The sequence below is a fragment of the Anolis carolinensis genome, chromosome 4 (assembly GCF_035594765.1).
Source record: "Anolis carolinensis isolate JA03-04 chromosome 4, rAnoCar3.1.pri, whole genome shotgun sequence".
Classification (NCBI taxonomy): domain Eukaryota; kingdom Metazoa; phylum Chordata; class Lepidosauria; order Squamata; family Dactyloidae; genus Anolis; species Anolis carolinensis.
In genome coordinates, this window is record NC_085844.1 from 194,681,047 (window position 1) to 194,704,188 (window position 23,142).

Here is a 23,142-nt window from a genome sequence, read left to right on the forward strand (position 1 = left end):
CCCCAATTATAGTAATTTATGTGCAATTACTGTAATGAAATAGTAATGAAATTTCGTTACTCTTGTTATAGTTACAATTTTTTCACTAATTATACTTTAGAAACACTTTTGAAATGAAATGCCTGCGCCCCACAGTTTTGTAATGACTTTTGAACCATTTTTTATGGATTGCACATCCCTAGTACCAGGGCCAGAGTCTTTGTATTACAGGTACTTTTGCCATTGATTTCTCTCCTTCCTTCTGAAGTTTGATAGGCCTATTACTGAATGTTTTCACTTAGGCCCCATTCACACAGCTGTATAAAATCCAAATTGAACTGGATTATATGGCAGTGTGAACTCAAATAATCCAGTTCAAAGCAGATATTGTGGATTATCTGCCTTGATATTCCGGGTTATATGCTATGTGGAAGGGCACCTATTCACTGAAATCTTTTCATTGCTCTCAAGGTCTCTATGATTTTGGAATCTGTCTATTTGGGTTATGTTGCTTGTTTATGTGTATGTATATATATATATATATATATATATATATATATATATATATATATGTATTAATTTGAGAACTGAGGCATTTCATTAATTCAAGTATGATTTTGTATTTGCTCATTCTATTAAAATGTAAATAAATAACATATGTTTATGTTTATTGTCTATGCTTGTGTATATTGGTGTGTTTATTAACAAGGTGTTCTGTGGGAAGGTAGTACTGTATTAAGAGTTTCTATCAGACACCCATTTTGAAGAAATTCCCAGATGTATACATGAATCATAATTATTTGTGGGTTTGGAAAATCCCGTTAGGGAATTAAATATCTCTGAAGCCTTCAACCCATTCAAGATTCCATAAAAATGGAAGAGTCCCAGCATTACCAAGCAAAACAGTTACAGTTTTTATTTCATCTTTGTCTCCTGAATAAAAAGAAATGAAAAGAAGGTAGAAGAAGTGCTGATAAAACATAGGAAATTTACAAAAGGAAGACAACATTGTCTTAACCTTTGCGTATAATTCTGTGAATGAAGCATTTTGTTTAGAAACATATATATGTATTGCATCAAAATAAGCATATAGTTGAAACTGATTACAGGTATCCTATTCCCTATTACTTTTCATTGCCGAATTATTCTTGGTGAATTTTTGGGGACTCATTCAGCTATTTACATTTCCCCACACTTGGTTATCTAAGCTAAGTCTGTTTTGTTCTGTTATTTTTCTTGGTCATAGATATTGATGAATGTAGATTGAACAATGGCGGCTGTGACCACATCTGCAGGAACACAGTGGGCAGTTTTGAATGCAGTTGTAAGAAGGGATATAAGCTGTTGATCAATGAAAGGACCTGTCAAGGTAAAATCTTTTCAGTGTCTTTTTGAAAAGAATCATGTGACTCCCCTCCCCATATAAAGATCTAAGCATTTTGCTTAGAACTTGGAATGAATTCGTTAAAATAACATTGTTCTGCTAATGAATTTTTAAAAAATTAACAATGATTTTAAAGGCATTGATATAAATAATTAAATCACATCAATGGGTTCTGCAACACTTAATGTTATTTTGTTATCCTTTTTCATTGCAACATACAAATGGGATCATATCTGCCTGCAGAGTGCAACATTTGGGACCTTCTATAATTGTTACCTAAGCGTTATGGTGACAATTTTCTGCTCAGAGTATGATCCAGCTTCTCCTACTAATTTTTTTGTGTGTGTCAGAAGTGACTTGAGAAGCTGCAAGTCGCTTCTGATGTGAGAGAATTGGCCATCTGCAAGGATGTTGCCCAGGGGACACCTGGATATTTTTTACATTTTTACCATCCTTGTGGGTGGCTTTTCTTATGTCCCCACATGGGGAGCTGGAGCTGGAGCTGATAGAGGGAGCTCATCTGTGCTTTCCCCAAATTCAAACCACCAACCTTCAGGTCAGCAACCCAACCTTCAAGTTAGTAGTCCTGCCAGCACAAGGCTTTAAACCCATTGCGCCACCGGAGGCTCCTCTCCTATTGATGATATATAGCCTGTTGCTGACCAAATGCTGTTCATTAGGCTTGAGCGATCCACGTAAAAATTTATTCTAAACTCACTTCAAAAGTAGGGGGCGCTAGCGTTTCGTTTCTGATGTCATTTCCGAATTTTGCCCTCAAAATTTTTTGAAATTTAATGAAAATTCGTTAGTTTCAAAAGTAATTTGTTAATGGCGGACGCGCATGCGCTGTGGCCCAAAACAGCCCGGGGGGGGGGGGGGGGAGTAAGATACCCAGCCAATGTGCACTTACTGCACTAATGTGCAAGAAAATAAAAGGGAAAAATACAGCCTCCCTTTTGCCCAAGTTCTATTTGTGTGGATTATGGGAATTGCACCATTTGCCAGACTTTGCAAGCATTGATAGGAGTAAGATACCCAGCCAATGTGCACTTACTGCACTAATGTGCAAGAAAATAAAAGGGAAAAATACAGCCTCCCTTTTTCCCAAGTACTATTTGTGTGGATTATGGGAATTGCACCGTTTGCCAGACTTTGCAAGCATTGATAGGAGTAAGATACCCAGCCAATGTGCACTTACTGCACTAATGTGCAAGAAAATAAAAGGGAAAAATACAGCCTCCCTTTTGCCCAAGTTCTATTTGTGTGGATTATGGGAATTGCACCGTTTGCCAGGCTTTGCAAGCATTGATAGGAGTAAGATACCCAGCCAATGTGCACTTACTGCATTAATGTGCAAGAAAATAAAAGGGAAAAATACAGCCTCCCTTTTGCCTAAGTTCTATTTGTGTGGATTATGGGAATTGCACCGTTTGCCAGACTTTGCAAGCGTTGATAGGAGTAAGATACCCAGCCAATGTGCACTTACTGCACTAATGTGCAAGAGAATAAAAGGGAAAAATACAGCCTCCCTTTTGCCCAAGTTCTATTTGTGTGGATTATGGGAATTGCACCATTTGCCAGACTTTGCAAGCATTGATAGGAGTAAGATACCCAGCCAATGTGCACTTACTGCACTAATGTGCAAGAGAATAAAAGGGAAAAATACAGCCTCCCTTTTGCCCAAGTTCTATTTGTGTGGATTATGGGAATTGCACCATTTGCCAGACTTTGCAAGCGTTGATAAGCTTAAGAGAGCCAGCCATTTGTGCAGTGCAAGAAAATAAAAGGGCTACAGAAGTGATTTTTTACCTGTGGCTCTTGAAATTATCTCCAGTGTTGTATTCATGTTACTTGCTCTGTACTCATTACAAGTAGTTCTGCTGGTACTGAGGGATGAGCTAGTGAGAAAGAAACCCTCTCTCTCCAGATCCCCGGGCCGAATGAGCCACGAGGCTCCCTGCAGTTTTCATTCAGGACGTACAAGCCCCTCTCCTGAGTTAAACGTGCTCTCCGATTGGCCACAAGGTGGAAACAACATGCTAGGTTGCCCCAGTGCACTGAAACAAGTTTGGGTGATTTGCAAATGCTTGCTTACCTAACGAAAAAAAACGATGACATCAGAAAAATTGCCTATCGCGGTTCGAAACCGCGGGATCCACACGACGGGATAATGCGATTCGAATATCGCTTCAAAAGCGACAAAACAAACGAATTACTAACGATAAACGGGGAAAACGAATTTTTTGAGCAAGCCTGCTGTTTATGGCTAAGGCACTTGATTTGTCAAGCAAACAAGCAACAATGTCAGTTGGCAATCCAATTTTTCATAAGGAACAAAGCTAAGCACATGCTCCTGCTTTGCTCCTGTTGCTTCCTTATTTGCTGCAGGAAGCAATGAAGTCATGTCTGCACCTTCATCAGTCCCATCCATGTCTGAGAATCTATGTAAAGTTATTGAGACTTTTTCAGAATGGCTGAATAATGCTAATTCAGTAATAGTTGATGTGGCCAATCCAAGATGTCTCAAAAGCTTCATTCAACACTAGCTGATAAGGAAGGGAAGTAGCTTGACATCATAGGCAGAAAATTCTGCTCTACCGCCAGCTTCCTTATATCTAATTGTACAGCATATATTGGGGGGGGGGGGACATATCAACAGCTCCTAAGGGAGAAAATATTCCCATACCTGGACAAATTATCAGATGAAAATCATGAAACTACTTCTGTCTGTCTTACAGTCAGAGGCTTAAATCTGATTGGCCAATAAATAATCACTGTTCATAATTCAACCATATAGTTACACTTCCAATTTATTGAATCAAGTACAATCAAACATTTAATACCTTCTCTTTGATGAGGGAGGCCTTTTCAATCCTCAAAGATATGATAAATTGAATAAACATACACAATATGTGCAACACCAACAATAAGTTTGGGCTCCCATCTAACAATCAGACTGGTCACTTTAATTTTTCCTGGTCTTGCTATCACTAGTCTTCGGGGTATCAATATAGTCTTGGAGGAATCAGACAACTTCCTCATTCCTCTAAGAAAGGATTGCCTGGAGAGAAGTGCAAGCCACAACAATATTGTAAACTTCCCCAGGATTCTACCAAGTAATACCTTAGATATGTTTGTGAAAGACTGCTTTACCAATGACTTACTTTCTGTCACATCCATAGTCACCTCTTCCATGTCACTCTTAGCAAATTTCATCATGTTTGGTCTTGCAGCAATTTTCAAAGTGAGCAATTCATCTGGTTTATGAACTGGCTAGGAAAGCACACACAGATCTGTCCATGTATGTGGCCATTCTCCCAGGACTATGACTGCGTCCTTTGCCTTTCTAAAGGGTATGCCTTTGGAGGATGCTTGCAGGGTAGCCACACAATCACAGACCTTGACATTAATTGATCATTATAGAATAGATGCAAGATTCAGAGGGTTTTTTTCATGTCAGGAGCAACTTGAGAAACTGCAAGTTGCTTCTGGTGTGAGAGAATTGGATGTCTGCAAGGACGTTGCCCAAGGGATGCCCAGATGTTCGATGTTTTACCATCCTTGTGGGAGGCTTCTCTCATGTCCCCGCATGGAGCTGGAGCTGGAGCTGACGGGGAGCTCATCCGCACTCTCTCTGGGTTGGATTCGAACTGGCAACCTTGAGGTCAGCAACCTTCAAGTCAGCAGTCTGCCAGCATAAGGGTTTAATCCATTGAGCCATCAGGGGCTCCCACATTCAGGGTTGATGCTACCTTTTGGAGAGCTGTGCTGTTTTCTTGTGTTTCATAACACTCCCACTTCCTATGGTTAATAGCTAGTATCCCATTTGCTTGAGTCATAGAGACCACAAAGAAGAAAGACAGGTTGCTTACCTGAAATAGTGTTTCTTCAAGTGGTCATCTGTGAACACACACAAAGCTGCCCATCTCTCCATTGTTGTCTCCTTCTTTTCCTTTGGTCCTCAGGTGGTTGCATTAGCACCCAGGAAGATGAGGGTTTAGAAAGGAAACACTTTGGATATTTGCATGAAAGGTGGACGGGCCTACTTCCAAAATGCTTATGTAACAATTCTTGAAGATTCCAAATAATTTATTGTGTAGGTACAGATTTGTGTGAGTTTACAGATGACCACTTAAAGAGCAACCTGCCCTTTTCACTTGTTACTTAGGGGTGTAATTTTGGAGGAGTCACATGGAGCCATTTTTAATTATGTCAATTTTCAAAACTGAACTTCAATGTTTACTTTTAAGTTTGAAGGCCAGTGCCTCACCAATATGTCATTAATAACTAATGTAATAGATTAATGAAATTACTCTCACTAAAAATTTAATGCCAATTAATTAATTGCTGGATTGTTGGTTACAATTAGCATTGAGACTAATGTTTCCCAAGCTCTGATTAATCTAAAAGAGAAGTGGGGCAGACCTAAGCTTTCATGGGTAACATTGTTTTGTCAGATTTTGGATTTCAGTTTGTTCCCATAGTTTTGAATTTGCTGCATGTCTGTTTCTAATTTCATGTAGCAAATCTTTTGAGCCCCTTCACAGCAAGACAAACATATGCATCAAAGTCCAGAAGTTGTGAAGCAGCGTTTTCAAGGAAGTACAGCACCTTCCTTAAACGGGAAGTGCTTGATCAAAACAATCTTGGGATTGGGTTGGACAACTTGACTTAACCTAATGCAGAGCTGCTATTTTAAAAAAGGAGAAGTTGATGTTGCACATAATTAGAAAATGAAGTAAAAATAAATCCTTTCTACAAATCTAATTTTGTCAACTTTTGGAGTACTGTGTATAGGTCTAGTTATCTCATCTAGGAAAGCGTGTTAGAGATCTGTAAAAGATGCAGCAAAGGGCAACCGAAATGATAAAAAGATTGAATCGATTTGCTTATGAAAAAAGCTAACATTTGAGGTTATTTAGCTTTGAAAGGGGGTAATGAAGCTCCCCAGGCATGACAGAGTAATTTAAAATTAAGTATGATGCAGAAAAAGTTTTCTCCCTCTTTGATATATTACGCTAATGGTGTATAATGAGAGATTTGGGGCAGATAAAAGAAAATACGTCTTCATGCAAGTACTATATGCCCACACCAACATTTTTTTCAGCGTGTCCCCTGAACTCATCTTAAGGGACCTTGTGTTTATCTCACAACATGTAGTTCCAGACATTTTATAATTCAAGCACAAAATGAATGTGCTTGGCAAAAGCTGGGGCTAACAGCGGGAGCTCACCCCACTCCCCGGATTTGAACCACTGACCTTTCGGCTCAGCAGTTTAACCCACTGAACCACCGAGGGCTCCTTAAGGCCCTGACTTAATTTAAAATTCAAAGAGGTCTTTGTTACATCTGGAAGGTGAGGTTGGTGGCAGATGATACAGGTAGGGAATGTGGAGTGTTGTTATTCAAAACTTTCATAACTGTATACATTGAGAAAGGAAGCTTCTGTATTATCTGGGAGGTGGAAATGCAAAATTTGAGAAAGGTTTAAATTTTTAAAAATCTAAATGTCACGCGCAACCTTGTGATAAATGTGACATTTTTTTGCACATATGCTGTTAAAAGTCTTGCAGAAGGCAGGTATGAACATGACACTGGGTGACATATTTGATGTATTCTATTCTTCAAAAAGATTGTAGTTCAGACATAAAGTGTGCAGTGGGGGGTGGAGTCTGACAGGTTTCAAAACTGTCAGTGTAAAATAGTGCTGATGATAATAAAAGAAATTCCAAGATTGATGCCTATTTGTACTTAGAACACTGGTTATTTTGGCGAAGGTAAAAAAAAGAGAGAGAAAGAAAAGACCATTACCGTAACATTGGTCCTTTTCTCTGAACATGAAAAGAATTAGAAACCAGTTCTTCCATGCTGTAACACAACCATTCTGTTTTATTGATGTAAATTTAGATGCCTGCCTTTTCTCTGTGAAAGCCCTCAAGGTATCTTGCAGAAACACAATTAAGAACGGCCTCATAAAGAAGTATAACCTTAAGTAATTACAGCTCAAAACAAACATAATAAAACTTTAATAATAGCTGCACAAAAAGTAAATCCAATAAAATCAAAGACCACCAGAGGCCTGATGGGGAGCGAGGTCTCCTTCAACAGCCTGGAAATCTCAGTAGCATCTAATATCACTCTGCTCCAGTAATCCTATCTTCGTACCCTTTTTCTCTGCATATCCCAGAGTGAAAAGGGAATAGAATGTCTCTCCTTTGCAATATCTTGAAGACATTCTGAGTGTTCGCTAGCTCCCATGCACTTGACAGTCATGACACCAGTTCATGACCCTTAAAATGAGTGTTGGCTTGGGAGTGCAGCTGGATGCAGCGCCACCTCCTCCTTCTCTGATTGAATTTGCATCCGTCTCCTGTGCCGCCCCGCCTGCTGGTGGGGGCAGACGCCTGTTGACATGTGATCTAGTGCAGGTGTTTTCTTCTAACTTCTGAGAGCCTGGCCCAGGGGAAGTTGGGTGTGTGTTGGGGGTTGAAGCAGGGAGTGTTGCTGTAAGCTTAGACTGTGACTTCTTTCATCTCTATCCAGGTTCAGTCTTTGCGATTTTATTTCTTAATGAGATTGATGACCTTCAATTAATAAAACCAATGGGGTAAACATGAAGTTAGTAAGGATGAGTCTGCTTCTCATTCCCAGTGAAAATCCCTCAAATGAAAAGTAGAAGGCCCTTGGTGTCTCCCTTAATAAAAATTGTCAGGATGCCCTGTGTTTTACTCGTGCTGGTGGTAAAGCTCTTTTGACTGGACATGCAATATAGAAAACCTGAAGATGCTTTTCATATTTGTAGTCTTTCTGCTCCCCTTTCAGTTTTTTGGGAGAACCATTGGATTCAGATCCTAGCCTTGCCTATTAAGATGCTAAGTGTGGCATGTGTTGGTCTTTGGTCTTGTGACCTGTAACCAAGCTCATAATTTTACATACTACATTAATTAACTAGAAATAATTATCATTTTTCTTCCAGCTCCCCATTCTGTACTCACAATCACTATCATAAATTACCATCTTTATTTTACTTACAATATATTGAAAAGATAGGGGAAGCAGAGAAGCCTTTTTTTTTGTTCTTTGTTTCTTTCCATTTTTAATCCCACCCCTTCTCTAAGAAGTTAATAGCAACAGACATAATTCCCCCACTTTATCCACACACCAATCCTATGGAGTGAATTATGTTGAGATAGAAAGTGAGATCTTGAATATGGGTTCTTGGTTAGAATTACAGTTGTACAGTTTTGACTTTTGCAGATTTTCTTATTCACAGATTTAATTTAAAATGTTTACTTTAGGAATGCCTAATTTCTCCAGTGTGATTCTATGGTCAATTTCCTCCTATCATGCTGGAGGACTTTGGAATTTCTAGAGAGAACTCCTCTCCAGAAATCTCTAGGTCCTCCAGTGTAATCCTGTGGTCCCCTTCCAGCAGAAGTGGGCCATACAGTCATGCTGGAAGAACTAGACATTCCTAAACAGGTGTTTGCTCAGGTAAAAAATAGTGAGATCTTTATTTGAAGTTTTTCACTTTCATATGGATTGTGTGTCCCTAACCCCAATGAATGTGGAGGGCTGACGGTATTGTGAAGTCTAATTTGGAGTATGGATGATAGAGACAATATCGGTAGCTAGACATCTATCTGTCTGTTGATCGATTGATTAATCAATTGATTAATCTATTAGAATGACATTGACAAAAATAATGTTCTCTTGGCATTATATTATATAGCTTCATAATTTATGACTTGTAAGGTAGCAAAATAACCCAAGTCTCCAGGAGAAAGCTGCCTACTTGCTGAAATGTGGTTTATGCTCTCTTTTCCTGTCCCCAGATATCGATGAATGCTCCTTTGACAGAACCTGTGACCACATCTGTGTAAACACACCAGGGAGCTTCCAGTGCCTGTGTCACAAAGGCTACACGCTGTACGGACTCACCCACTGCGGAGGTATCAGTGCGACAACTGTGGATCTGTAGGCTTCAGACTTCTCTTTTTGAATTTTCACCCATCCATCTCTCCATGTTAGTACTGTCCCCTTTTTTGCTCTGAGTTGGAGTATTATGCCCCAGACTCTCAGAGGACCAATTCAGATTTCTTGGTCTCATGTCTCTCATCTTCAGTTATGGACAGAAATACTTTCAGAGAGTTTATGTTTTATCATCTTGAAACAGGAGGATCCACCATGTTATATTATTATGTAACCCTTAGTTGTCTGTTCATAAGGATCTGAGGAGAAAATGGGGGATGCTGAAAAGCTAGTGATCGAAATTGAAGCAAGAAATGGGCTACATATTTGGTACTCCCAGAATATTTGCTCCCAAAATATGGCTAAATAAGTTCTGCTGCAAAATAACATTGATATGTATAACATTTATTTTTTTTCCAAAAGGCATTCAGACATAGACATAGAGTGCACAGGCAGAAAAAATGTTGCTGTTGCTACTGTATTTGTTGCTGTAGTTTTCTTTTTAAAAGATATTTTATGGAACATTTTGTTATCATTTTTAGCACCAGCAACAATATTTCATTCCAACTGAGAAATATAGTTGCTGTTTCTTAATTCCAAAATAGATCACATTCAATAAACAAAACCCCAAGGGGTTGTATGGTTTAGTGGACTTTGGGTCAATTATTTGCTGCAGTATCATTCACCTAGAGCTCCAAATAGATGTAAAAGTAGTGTTAGAAATACTGACTGGTAATAATCAAGACTCTGTTGTGAGATGTCTAGTTTCTTTCCACTCATCTGGAAGAGTTGGACAATTTTAAAACTTTAAACCATCAGAATTTTAAAACATAGATTGTGAGAAGAAACACTGTAAAAACAAACTAGAGATAAGGATTAGTCACTGTTATTATAACCATCAACGTCTTGTTCCATGGCATGGAATAAAACTGTGGTAACAGCCAATTTAAAGCAAACATAGATTGAACCAATGCAACATCTTCATGGAAGATGTTTTCTGAAGCCAGAAGCTGCTACAGAAAAAATGTTTGTCCAATCTTTTATGCTGGGGCATTTAGCACATTGTCTCAAACACATCACAAAACAAAGGTGTGGTTTATATAGGAGTTTTGTTATTTCAATTATACGGACACCAACTGCGCTGGCCAGTTGTCACCTCACACTCTCCTATGGGCTGTGCCTTGTAAGTTGTTCGCAATATCACATTGCTTCCGCTTTTTCTTTCATCATTTTCAGACTTTGGGAGAGGTTTGGGTGAACCCTTTCTTTGGTAGCATTTTTGAAAATTTCTTGGTATTTGGAGTGAAAAAGTAATATTTTTTAAGGAGGAGATGCATACAAAAAGACTGGGTAGGCTACTTGTAGCTAATAGGGCACTGCCTTAAAATACTTCCAATCCTGGATTAGTTTATTACTGCCTAATTGTATTTCCATCCTATTAGCCCAACCCAGTTCATCATTGTATGTACTTTGACAAGCTTTGACATTAGCTGGAAAAAAAGAGAAATTGATATCTTCAAGATATTGATGAGACCAAAACCCCAGCCGACCTCTTCCAGTGGCTTCATGCGATGTTTCAAAGTATAGGGGACAAAATAGATGACTGATTAAACTCACTGATCAGTAGTAAAAGTGTTGAGCAATTGTTACTAGCATCAATCTGTGAGAGTATTCAGCTCAGTGGGACCAATACCTTTGTGAGGCAGTATCCTCAAGTCCTTTACTGGCAAAATTCTCCATGACTGATGTTGCTAAATAGCATTAAAAGGTCCCCAGAATTAATCGGGTTCACCTTCATTCTGTTTAAGTCCTGGAATTAGTCAGTGATAAAAGCATACTAAAGCTTGTATTGGAAAGTGTCTGAATGATCAGCTTCATCCAAGGAAGCTTGGAGTTAGATTGCCACCCATGCAGTGAAGCAGAGGATACACTCTGTATCTGCTCTAGAAGGTCTAGTGAAGTAAGGCAACTGATGTTATATAGCACACTACTGCACCAACCCAGCTTCCATGTGAAGACATCATTAGGATGATATGGTTTAGCAATGCAGGTCATACCAGCATGACTAGTGGTCATGCAGAAAGCAAAGTTATGAACATAGACCTGTAAAAATCTACAAGTCCAGATACGAAGAACCTTTCAGAACAGAGCTTGTTGGCTATGTAAGTACCATACTTATTGGGTGTCTGTATCCCAGGGTTGCTATCTGAGTGAGATTATTTTTAAACCAGAAAAAAACCAAATATGTTTCTTGTGAAGATGGACTTGCTAGATTCCTCTCACATCAACAATAGACATGAATGCATAAAGCTGTCTACTGAGCAATAACACTGGGCTATATAGTCTAGAAGTATTTGTTTTTACTTACAGTGCCTAGATTCTTGGACAGAAATCTGATGCAGTCTTATTGAGATCTTTTGAACTGAAAGCACTGGGGACTAAATCTGTGGCCTTCTTCTTGCATAGCCTGGTTGAGTCACAGAGCTCTCCCACAATACATTTTAGTGGTCCTGGCCAGACAGTCTCACAGTTTGGGCACATCACCTTTTTGGACTGCAGCTATCACAGTTTGCAATACAGTTCCCGGAACTGGCCACACCGCTTGGGGGATTCTGAGAACATGAGTCTAAAATGCTGCTTTTCCAAAATACAGATAGCCTTTACCCAGCAAATCCCTTAATGGGTGTGTCTGCTGTGGACTTTATTTGCCCTTCCTTGAGATGTGTGAAGAATTGTATTTAGAAATGTTGAGTGAAGTTTTTTGTATCTTCCACCTAATTTGTCAAATTAGGGAACATAAAGTGAATGATGTTCCCTAAAAGATGCCTGCTGTCCTTTACAGAGGGTGGCAGGGCTAGACATTTGTCTCTGCAGCTGTAAACAAGGCGACAGGAGCTATGTGTGTTTGTCCGATGGGATGGGAGTGTGGAAATCCTCACTGTGAGTTTTTGGCACTGCATTTGAGAGGAGAGGAGGAGAACTTCAGAAAGTTTTACAGTTCCTCTATGAAGGGGGAGGAAGGAGAGAGTCTGGGGTTGTGCCAGCAAGAAAAATGGAAAGGCAGATGGAAGGCGTAAAGGGGTTTGTTGGAGCGTGTTGCTACAGCAATGCAACTTGCCATGGTAAATCCAAGAGAGAGTTATGTCTCCCAAAATGCCCTAGATTACACAGATTAAGGCAGATGGATAAACAGACTGCAGCAATTATGCACATGCAAACATGCACGCGAAACAGCAAACAAATTCCAGTGGGCTCAATTCACCATCCCTATCAAATAAGTGCAGATTTGTAGACTTCTGGGTTTTGAAATGTAACCAGAAATAACATTTAGTTCATAGGCCAATGTTGACACACATACACAGAGCTTTTTAAACATTGTTTAGACTCTTATTTGAAGTCTATCCAGAGTGTGCTGAAGTTCTGTGGCTGTCAATTACAGATTATCTCTGTAGTTTCGAGACAAAGCTTTCGTGGGTTATGCAATTTTGTTCGGTCTCTCACATGATAATAGGTACAGCTTATCTATGGATCACAGGTGTGAGCACAGAATTCACATCACAAAGAGATGGATTGTCCTGGCATCACTAGAAGTGCAGCATATTTTGTAATATGGGGTAGATATATAATTTTAATTGTACAGCTAATAAAGGGTTATTGTATTGAAACGGCAGCTTGCCACAGAATACTTTTTAGCTATAGGTTAGGGTTACATATGTACAGGAGATTCTCACACTTTTAACGAAGTATTACTAAATCCAGAAACATAAGAAGCATTCTAGTAAAAGGGACTACAAACTCAAGAAGCCTTCTTTCTACGCTTAGTAGTTTTGGAGGAGGTAGGGTGAAAGCTGAATGAATCTGAGAGAGTGATTGCTCTAAGCTGCTCACTGCATTCCTACTATTTCAATTCCCCTGGAGGCCTTCAGTAGTGATGGGATTCAAGGTGTCCTTGGCTATGTTCTGGCAAGTAGGAGTTCAAGGGAATCCTGGCTTATTATGGATAATGTGTAATACCAGAACAAGCTGGTCAATCAGACTTTCTTGCTGCAGAAGTAGCTGAATCAACCAGAGCAGTTAGGTACATAGTCTGTTTATTGTGACATGTGAATATAGCAGGGACAGGCTGTCTGGTTTTTCTCTTCTTGGACAAATCAGAGAAATAACTCAGTGTTTGTTTTAGGGTTACATCTCTGGCTTATTTCCCTTAGATGTTCTCACATCATTATAAACAAATTATGAAGTTCCCAGGAGTCACCTTATCATCAGCTCAGGTCTTGCAGATTCAGGGTCCTGGCTTTGTTGTCTATCCATCTGTAATGTAGTCTTTCTTTTTTCCTAAAGTGAACTTATACATATACATAAATAATGTGATATCTTGGAGATGGGATCCAAACTTAAGCATGAAAATCATTTATATTTCATAGACACTTTATACACATAATCTGAAATTAATTTAATACAATATTTTAATAATTTTCTGCATGAAACAAAGTTTGTGTACATTAACACATCAGAAAGCAAAGGTTTCACTGTCTTATCACTCATGTGGGCAATTTTTGAGTATTTTGGATTTTGGACTTCTTGATAAAGGATCACAAACCTGTAATATTTTCTATATTTATTAAAGTAAAACAATTATCACAAGATTATTATCATAAGATTGTCATAGCACATTTATTGTTTAGGTGCATTCTCTTATCATAGAGTGTAGGCTTTTGTACTCTCGACTTATGTCTCTTATCATAGACTTTGCATAGTTTAAGCATTGTTTTCCTTGATGTTATATGATTTAAGAATCCTATGTATATCATTTCTTATAAGAACACATCTCAAAGTTATAGGACATATTTTACAGGTAGCATATTACACATGGTAGTTGTACATGAAGTGATAAGGAATATTGCTCCCACAAAATATTACTCCCACTGTTAGCCCCAGCTTCTGCCAACCTAGCAGTGTGAAAACATGCAAATATCAGTAGATCAATAGATACTGCTCTGGTGGGAAAGTAACGGCGCTCTATGCAGTCATGCTGACCACATGACCTTGGAGGTGTCTACAGACAACGTTGGCTCTTCAGCTTAGAAATGGAGATGAGCACCAACCCCCAGAGTCGGACAAGACTAGACTTAATGTCAGGGAAAGACCTTTACCTTTAAGATTTGCACAATCTACTTTGTTAAATACTAGAGCTTTAACATTTGCCAACCTGAATTTGGTGCAAAAGCATGCCTGGCTCCAACAAAACATTTCAGAATTTGATTTGGGTAAAGCAGATAGAGAGTATAACTGCGTTAAGCCACTGAGCGAACGCACTGCGTGAACAGAGATCTTCCAGTCTTATTGCGCAGGTTCGTTATCCTTTATGCTACATTAACTCTTGAGGAAATAAACTTGACAACTAATTATAGAAGTGTAGAGAGAGTAACTAGCTAGGTCATAGCACAGCAGAAAAAGAACTAGGTTGTATAATGCATCAAAAATAGGGGTGGGTGGAAAGAGTAATTGGAGTGCTGAAAAGCGGTGACCTCCTGTTGAAGAAAGCAGGCATCATTTTGAGAGTTTTATCAACAGGAATATTGTATGTGACACAAGACAGCAATACTGCTTTGCTTGGCACTGGCAGGGCCTGAGCTGTCATCAAATGCTATATTTGGGTAGGGGTGCTTGAAGAACGATATAGTCAAACAGAAATTGGTTTTTTTAAAAAGCAACAAAGACAGAGGAAGATTGCAAAACTCGTAAAGAAAAGATTGAAATACTGTGGTACACTTATGGCTTTTCTGCATTCCGCTTTTCTTGGCTCTGAGGAGTGGATAAGAACTGAGATTATAAAAGAGACATCTGCAGCCAAAGATTTTCCCAGTTACTTGGGAAAAAGTATGTTAATTTCTGCCCTCCTCACCTTTACACACCCTTTTACACAAACAATGGTTACTGTTCCAAGGTTGTATGAAATTTCCTGCAACTCTCTTCTGCTTCCTTATGTGCAGCACTCCTCACCTCTCAGTCCTCCTTATTTAGGGGAACATACCTTCCAGAAACCTGTCTGGGATTTTCCCTGTTTCTTTCTTTCTATCGCTCTCTTCCGTGATGACCCACCCTTTCAGCCATACTTCCTTATGAACCTTGACCCAAGGTATTTTCCTGACCTCCTTTTGCAGTTTTGCGTCCTCAACCACAAATCCTTTTCATGACCCTTATGACTTGACAAGCTGCAGTAAGCAATCCTGCAAGACCTTAAGCCCTATAAGATGTTTCTGAACTAGTCAATCCTTCCAGTTTCCTTAGAACAGTTGTTCTTATTTTAATTATTTTTATAAGATATCATATCTATATGATTATTGAGGCTAAGGAATTTAGATCAGTAACTAGATGAGGTTTTAGAAATTTAATTCTTGGCAATTATTTAAAAGGGAAAATAAGAATAGACAAGCACTGGCACTAGGTTATTTGTTTGTCATTGATCTTCTCTAGTAGAGAAGAGCCATTATTTTACAAGAGTAGGAGTGATGACACCTCCAAATGCAAAGGAAGTTCCCAACTTATGAACAAGACAGGTTTTGTAGGTTTGTTCTTAAGTTAAATTTGTATGTAAGTCAGAACAGGTACATTTTAAAAAATATAACTCTAGTCTAATATATATATATATATTCTAGCTTTATGTAGCACAGGGAAGGATTAACACCCCCGTGGTGTTTGTTTTGCTCTCTGTGCCACTGTTAAGAAGATTTCACCTCACTTTCTGTACCCGTGATAATTGGACTTTGAAAAATTTGGCTCGTTGTGGAAACAAGGATTGTGATGAAGCTTCAGTGGAGACACCTTTTTCCCATGATAGCTCTTTTAGGAGTGAATTCCTCTTCCTGAGGGTAGATTTCTCTCACTTCCTATTGTCTCACCCCTGTTCTTAACTATGAGTCATTTGTAAGTCAGATATTTTTGATTCAGTAACTGCTTGTAATTGGATTGCAGTTTCCACTACATCTCACTGTTGGTTGCTCTGGCTAGAGCTAATGGGAATAATAGTCCAATGCCACTTTCTCCCCACCTCAGGGCAATTGACTTTTATGGCCAGTTCACATGTCCTTGCTGTATCCTGTCCTCTCTTTAGGCCAATGGCCAAATGCTCTGTGTCACGAGGGCTGATACTTGCATGGCATGAGTGAACATGACAGTTACATAAGGCTTATCTCTGTTTTACCTTATGACTTTATTATTCAATTGCTGAGCATTTTTAAGAGTATGTCTGTAATTCTCTGATTCACACAGAAAACAGCATAGGAATCCTATCAAATATGACGTCAAACCACCAACCTGTATTTCAGTGCTTTTTTAGGACATTAATCTAAGATGCAGGAATTTTGTTTTCCCCCAGGGACTGAACTTAAGAGGGAAGCTGAGGAGTATGGCAAGCAGTACCACAATTAGGCTTAATGTTGGACAACATTAACTTAAATCTATTGAAGAGAGACTCCTAAAATTGATGAGCCAGTTTGTTTTCTAACATTTCTGTGACTCTTATAAAATGATTCCACTTCCACCCTCGAGGGAAGACTGTTACTTTATACTTAGAACAAGGCTTCTGTCCTTGAATTTTAAAGCAGGGTGACTTTATTCAGAAAATATACCAGAAAAGCAAGAAGCTGCCATCTTCTAAGAAGTTCAAGAACTAGTTTTCAAGGAGAGTGTGGCAATTCTTAGGAAAGGAGAAAATGAGTTATATAAAGGAACAAGATGGTATTGAGCCAAGCATGCCTTGGCAGTGCCATGTGAGTCAGCACCCAACCTACCCTCAAGAAGTTGGGAGCAAAGCTGTGACCTTAATGTGCCCCTTTGTGTGGGAGTGTGTTTCGGCAAATCTTGGAAGACTGAAGCATTTCTAAGTGGAGGTTTTGAAAACAATGCTGCGCTTTCATGGGTTGTTTTGATCCATCCTCTCTCATTGTTCGCTGGTTCCAAGCCAGACCTTTAGCATTGATTTCCATGATTTCTGTGGAATTTCCATGATTGTGGTTCTATATCCCATAAGATTGGGAGAATGTTGAAAGGAAGCAAAATTGGCAGGCTATCTGACACAGCTGCCTTTTGAACTTCAAGTACTAGGCTTTTCCATTTCTCCTCTGTTCTCCATTCAGCTCTTGATCCCTCAAATAACTTTCTAAAGGAGGGTCTGGCAAGTAATTTTGCTCTCATTGATTATCTATTCTTGTCTGTTGGCAGCAGCAGAGATGATGTGGCTTGATGCCTTTGTATACAATGGTGGTTATTCCATTTCCCCCTCACTGTGATGACCACTGTATAGATGAATGTAGAAATGTATTTACTAATTGTAGCTCAATTGTCATAGAATGGTGCTGCCCTTAACAAATGTCTTCAAAATATGCCTACCTCTCCTTTGGGTGTCAAATGCTTGAATTTCAACTTTTAATAGTTTGAGCAAAAGAGATAATTTCAGCAAGATGTCTTGAAAAAAAAACCCAGCTACCATTAACTGTAAAAGCCACAGATATTGGACCTGGGGAATGTGCATTTTTTCAGATTTATCAGTGTGAATGGTATTGGATATGAAGGTACAGCAGTGCTTAACAGCAGCTTATGTTCCTTGGATATCTAGATTAAACTCCCACACTGTTGTGACTCTTCCGTGATCCTTTCTGTATCAAGTGAAGGCAATAGGATTTTCTAAAAATATTTTTCTATCAAAGCCAAGATTGGGACGATAAAGTATCACAGTCCTTTTCTAAAGTGCTGTACAAATCCATTGCTTTGTATGATGGAAGGCAGAGACTTGCTAGGATTAGGTAAGGAGATTTACATGACCCAGGATGAAGGTAGAGTTATTAATAGAATAATTTGGAACCCCATGATCACAGTTAATCTAGATCAGTGGTTTTCAACCTGGGGACCCCAGATGTTTTTGGCCTACAACTCCCAGAAATTCCAACCAGTTTACTAGCTGTTAGGATTTCTGAGAGTTGAAGGCCAAAAATATCTGGGGACCCCAGGTTGAGAACCACTAATCTAGATACTATTTTGAAAATGCCTAAAATTGATGAGCTGGAGTGAAGAATTATACAAATGTGCATAGAACTCAGTAGTGGGCAGCAATGAATGGCTGCTGTTTGAAATGTTCTCAAGACACAATTATAGGAGTCTGGTCTCTAAAATGGCTTTGTGCATTCCAGTTTTTCATCTGAATGATGGTCAACTGAATGTAATGTATTAATTATAAAAACATGAAAAGATGGTCAATCCAGTTAAAGTACAGAGGTCTATAGGCAATATTTATAGTTGCACCACTGTTTGATTCACTAGTCATTTCAGTTGCAAACATCAGAGGAAAAAGATGGATATATCTTGAGTTTCTTATTGTATTTGTGTGTGTTCACCATGTAGTGTTGGTGGAAAAGAAGGACAGAGAGAAAGGGTTATATGAGAGCAGAATAGGAACAATAACCACAAACCTCTACCTCAGGGAGAGCAATATGGGGCCATCCAGATGTTGGACTACAGCTTCTGTCAAACCTCTCCATTAACTATACTGACAAGATATGACAGCACTTGGAGTCCAACATCTGGAGGGATACAAATTCACACTCTTGCTGTATATGCATGCTAAGGTCTGCAGCTCCACAGAAAACAAACCCATGTTCAAATGCTATATAACACATTGAAATAGAGCCCCACTGAGACCCATATGTCACCAAGATAACTAATGAAAAGGAATTATAGCATACGGGAAACAGTACTTTGAAAGGAGGGAAGCCCATAGGGCAAAACCGTGGCCACAAGCGAACTGTAGGATGCACATCTGTTCAACAGTTCAAATGCTACTGCATGAGGAATTCTTTCCTAGCCTTGTCTTAATTTCTTTTCATAATTCATTATCTGTACTTGTAGCCACATTTCTTCACATTCGTCCTGTACTTGCCTTGTCTTTTCCTGCCCTCTTCTTCATGACAAATATGTAAACACCTTGGAACAAAAACTTGTCTCTTCTGCTTATGATATAATATGTCACGTACATTGTGGGCAAAGCAAACATAGTAATTAATTAATTGAGATGATAATGCCTTGCTCAAATGGCAAGGGCAGCAGCAGGAATTCATTGTTTACAATTAATTCCCATATACTTTGATTTTTTAAAATCTTTCAACGTGTAATTCTCTTTGCTCCACGACACAGGCATGTGATGCAAAAACTTTTTTCAACTTTGTAACTGTTTCCAATATATATTTGGGTCCTGATTTCAAAAAAACAGAATAGAATGTTATAGCACACACAGTTCTTTCACAAATTTCAATACTAATTTTTTTCAGTCACATCTTGCAACATAGCAAGTTGTGAAAAAACTGTATGTGATGGAACAAAGCTGTGGTCATTTTTGGATTCAGAATGCCAAATTCCTTTAAAACCAGCATACATTTAAAAAAATAGTTTTTAGGACCCTCAATTTTGATGTATATCTGTTGAACTTATGGTTCTAGGTCCAGACACTGGAGAATAGATGGTTACTCCCAGTAATTTCCTTATGCGCAATTTGTCTGATTAATTGTTTGTTAATTACATTCCTGCAGATATTGATGAATGTAGCATCAACCGAGGAGGCTGCAAGTTTGGCTGTATAAACACTCCTGGCAGTTATGAGTGTACATGTCCTGCTGGGTGCAAACTCCATTGGAATAAAAAAGATTGTATAGGTGAGTGCAGAAAAGGGCTGGGGTCATGCTGCCCCCTAGAGGTAGAATGCATTTTAGGCAGCAGAAGATTTCTTGCAAAGGAAAGTGGGAATGGAGCAGGAAATCATCATAGGCTTGACTCTTTCATAGAAATATCTTGGAGATTTTCATTTTTTTTCTTTGACGGCACATGATAAAACATAGAACCATGCTCTTTTTTTAGCAGAAACATCTTGGATGTTTTTCTTTGGTAGCCACACTATAAAATTTAGAGCTATGCTCTTTTTTAAATATAGAAAGTGGAAATCTCAAGATGTTTGTGCCACAGGAATTCTACCCGAAAATTATACCGTTCTGATTTTTTAAACAGAAATGATTCTGCAAGTTGTGGCCCAGTAGTGACAATTTACGTTTATAGACTGAATGCCTTCTTGAATCAGCAGTAAGCCAATACACCCAGAGTAACACAAGCAGACAACTTGTTGCCACAACTCAGAGCTGAGGCAAGTGAAGACAACAATCTTATATTTTTTTCCCCTGCTGGAGAATGAGGTGTGGCTCTTCCTTGTGGTCATCTCAGTTGCAGAGTCTGCCTCCTGCATGTTAATTGATGCTTTTTCTCCTCCTCCTCCAGAGATGGTGATATGCTTGGCCAGTGCAATACCACCACGAGCCACATTGTCCTGCAACAAGAATGGAAAGAGGGATAGCTGCTCTCTCACCTGTGCCTCCAAGGCTCGCTTTCTTCCGGGTAAGGGCACAAATCTTTCTCCTTCAATTACTTCAGGTGATAAAAGCTCTTAAATTCTATTATGCTTTTGGCACTGAGTCATGATGCGACCCCCCAACACTTTCACCACCAACTTTTTAATTATTCACACATGCATACACTTGCTCTGGACCTTGCCCCAATTGCTCCCATTTTTCTGCTGTCATATGCAGCCTCACTTTCTTGTCCTGTAGCCATTTCCTTTTAATTCACCCCAGACTCTGACTTATTCCCACATCAGTTTCCAAAGCCACCATCTTTGGCTTGGTAGCCTTCAGTGCTTTGGACTACACCACTTAACATTCCTAACCCTTCTCCATGCTAGGTAGAGCTGACAAAAATAGAAATCACGTGAAGGGCACCGCATTATAAGGGAGCTGTTTCAGGGCCCTTCCAGACAGGCCCCCAAATGCAGGGCCTGTTGTGCTTTTACCGGAGGCGTCCAAATGACACAGCAAATTAATTTGGGACAAAGCAGGTAAACCCTTCTTTGTGCCGAATAAATTAGATACCTGATAAGACCCGAATCTTTGGTAAGACCCGGGCCTTACCAGGTATGGGTCCAGTGTCATGCGATCCCCAGGCCCAGTCTGCACAGCCCTCTTAGTTTTTTTGACTCCATGGGCCCAGAAAACCAAGAGGGTATCCCACCCCCCCACCCCCCGCAAGCCCTTAAAAGAAGAAATAACGTACTTGACCGCCATTAAGGTATTCCTGGAGTCTTCCTGGTGCTTAGAAATGATGTACCAGAAAGTGGGGGTATAAGTGCCAGGAGACCTCCCTGGTCTCCTGGCACTTCATTTACGTGCCAGGAGGATTCCAGGAATGGCAGCAGGTAAGTTATTTCTTCTTTTAAGGGCTTTTTTTTGGGGGGGGGGGGGTGGCTGGGTGACATCCTGGTACTCAGCCCGGTTTTGGGTGTGTGTCGACCCTAATCCTGCTTTGGCGTGGATTTGGGTGATGTCTGGAAGCACCCTCAAAGGTTTTCTAGGGTTTTTTTCTCTGTGGGCATTACAATTCAAGCAGGATATTGACAAGATGGAATGTGTCTAGAGCAGGGTGATTAAAATAGGAAAAGGTTTAGAAGCTAAGCCTTACAAGGAACAGTTTAAGGAACTAGATATGGTTAGCTTGGAGAAGAGCGTAAGAGAGGGCATGACAGCCATTTGAAAGGATGTCATACTGAAAAATGAGCCAGCTTATTTTCTGATGCTCTAGAGCAGTGGTTCTCAACCTGGGGTCCCCAGATGTTTTTGGCCTACAACTTCCAGAAATCCCAGCAAGTTTACCAGCTGTTAGGATTTCTGGGAGTTGAAAGCCAAAAACATCTGGGTACCCCAGGTTGAGAACCACTGCTCTAGAGCAGTGTTTCTCAAACTCTGCTCCTCCAGATGTTTTGGAATTCTGCTCCCAAAATTCCTAAGAGCTGGTAAACTGACTGGGGTTTCTGGGAGTTGAAGTCCAAAACACCTGGATGAACAGAGTTTGAGATACACTATTCTAGAGATTAGGACATGGATTCAAACTCAGTGAAAAGAGACACTATTCTGTAATGGCTAGCCATCAATGGCAAGAACATTAGACAGAAGACAGGTTCATGAACTGATGTTAGTCCTGCTGTGTTAGCAAAAGAGCATAAATAGCATAGAGGGCCAACACCATTATTTCTCTTCTTTTGGAAGCTGCCAGAGCCATAGCTGAGCCAACTGCTAATTGTAGGCAGCTGACATTGGCAGCTGCCCACCATTTTAATTTGCCCCAGAGTCATTTAGCAATGCTACACCCAAGGACATAGTGGGAAATTAAGATGGTGTGTAATTCCAGATGTACTCAGGAGATTGCAGCACTGCTGCTATTATAGCTGCTCAGTACAGCTGCTCCTACCACCACTAAGTAATTCTTTTGTTAGCACTTCATCAAAGCCATCCTTGAGGAGGACAGAGACTATTCTTAAGGAATAAGGGCTCAACATTGCGAGGCTGGTTGTTTGGATCTTTCTTAATATGAAGACCCCTACAAACATGAATAATGTTTACAGTGATGTGCCCTCCAAGCTCATTCCCAAGAAAGATAGGATAGATTGTAGGCAGCCTTGATTGATCTTGGGTTGCACAACTGTCTTAATATTTCTTAAAGTTTGTTCATGTAGTACACTTCTGGTTGCTCATACCTGAGAAATGTCAGCTACACAGAAGTCTTTGTGATCCAATTTAGCTAGCTGGATCACCACCCAATCTAATCTTGTGGGAGCTGAAGCCTCTCCTTGCCCCTCTTCTTTGTTGAACCTTCTTGTTCAATATTCTCCTGATCCCCAAGGTTTAATAGTATATAGGGTTTTATATGGTTTTATATTACAT

General features: G+C 39.6%; 1 protein-coding gene across 4 annotated transcripts in view; it reads left to right on the forward strand.

Annotated features, from left to right (window-relative positions):
- Nucleotides 1-23,142, forward strand: part of scube3 (signal peptide, CUB domain and EGF like domain containing 3) — a 153,611-nt gene that overhangs the window by 112,291 nt on the left and 18,178 nt on the right. For all 4 annotated transcript variants that reach the window (XM_008109716.3, XM_008109715.3, XM_008109718.3 and 1 more), the window contains 4 exons: nucleotides 1,226-1,348; nucleotides 9,199-9,315; nucleotides 19,915-20,037; nucleotides 20,651-20,767. In XM_008109716.3, coding sequence (XP_008107923.1) covers nucleotides 1,226-1,348; nucleotides 9,199-9,315; nucleotides 19,915-20,037; nucleotides 20,651-20,767 — 480 coding nt within the window. The remainder of the gene's footprint in view (nucleotides 1-1,225; nucleotides 1,349-9,198; nucleotides 9,316-19,914; nucleotides 20,038-20,650; nucleotides 20,768-23,142) is intronic.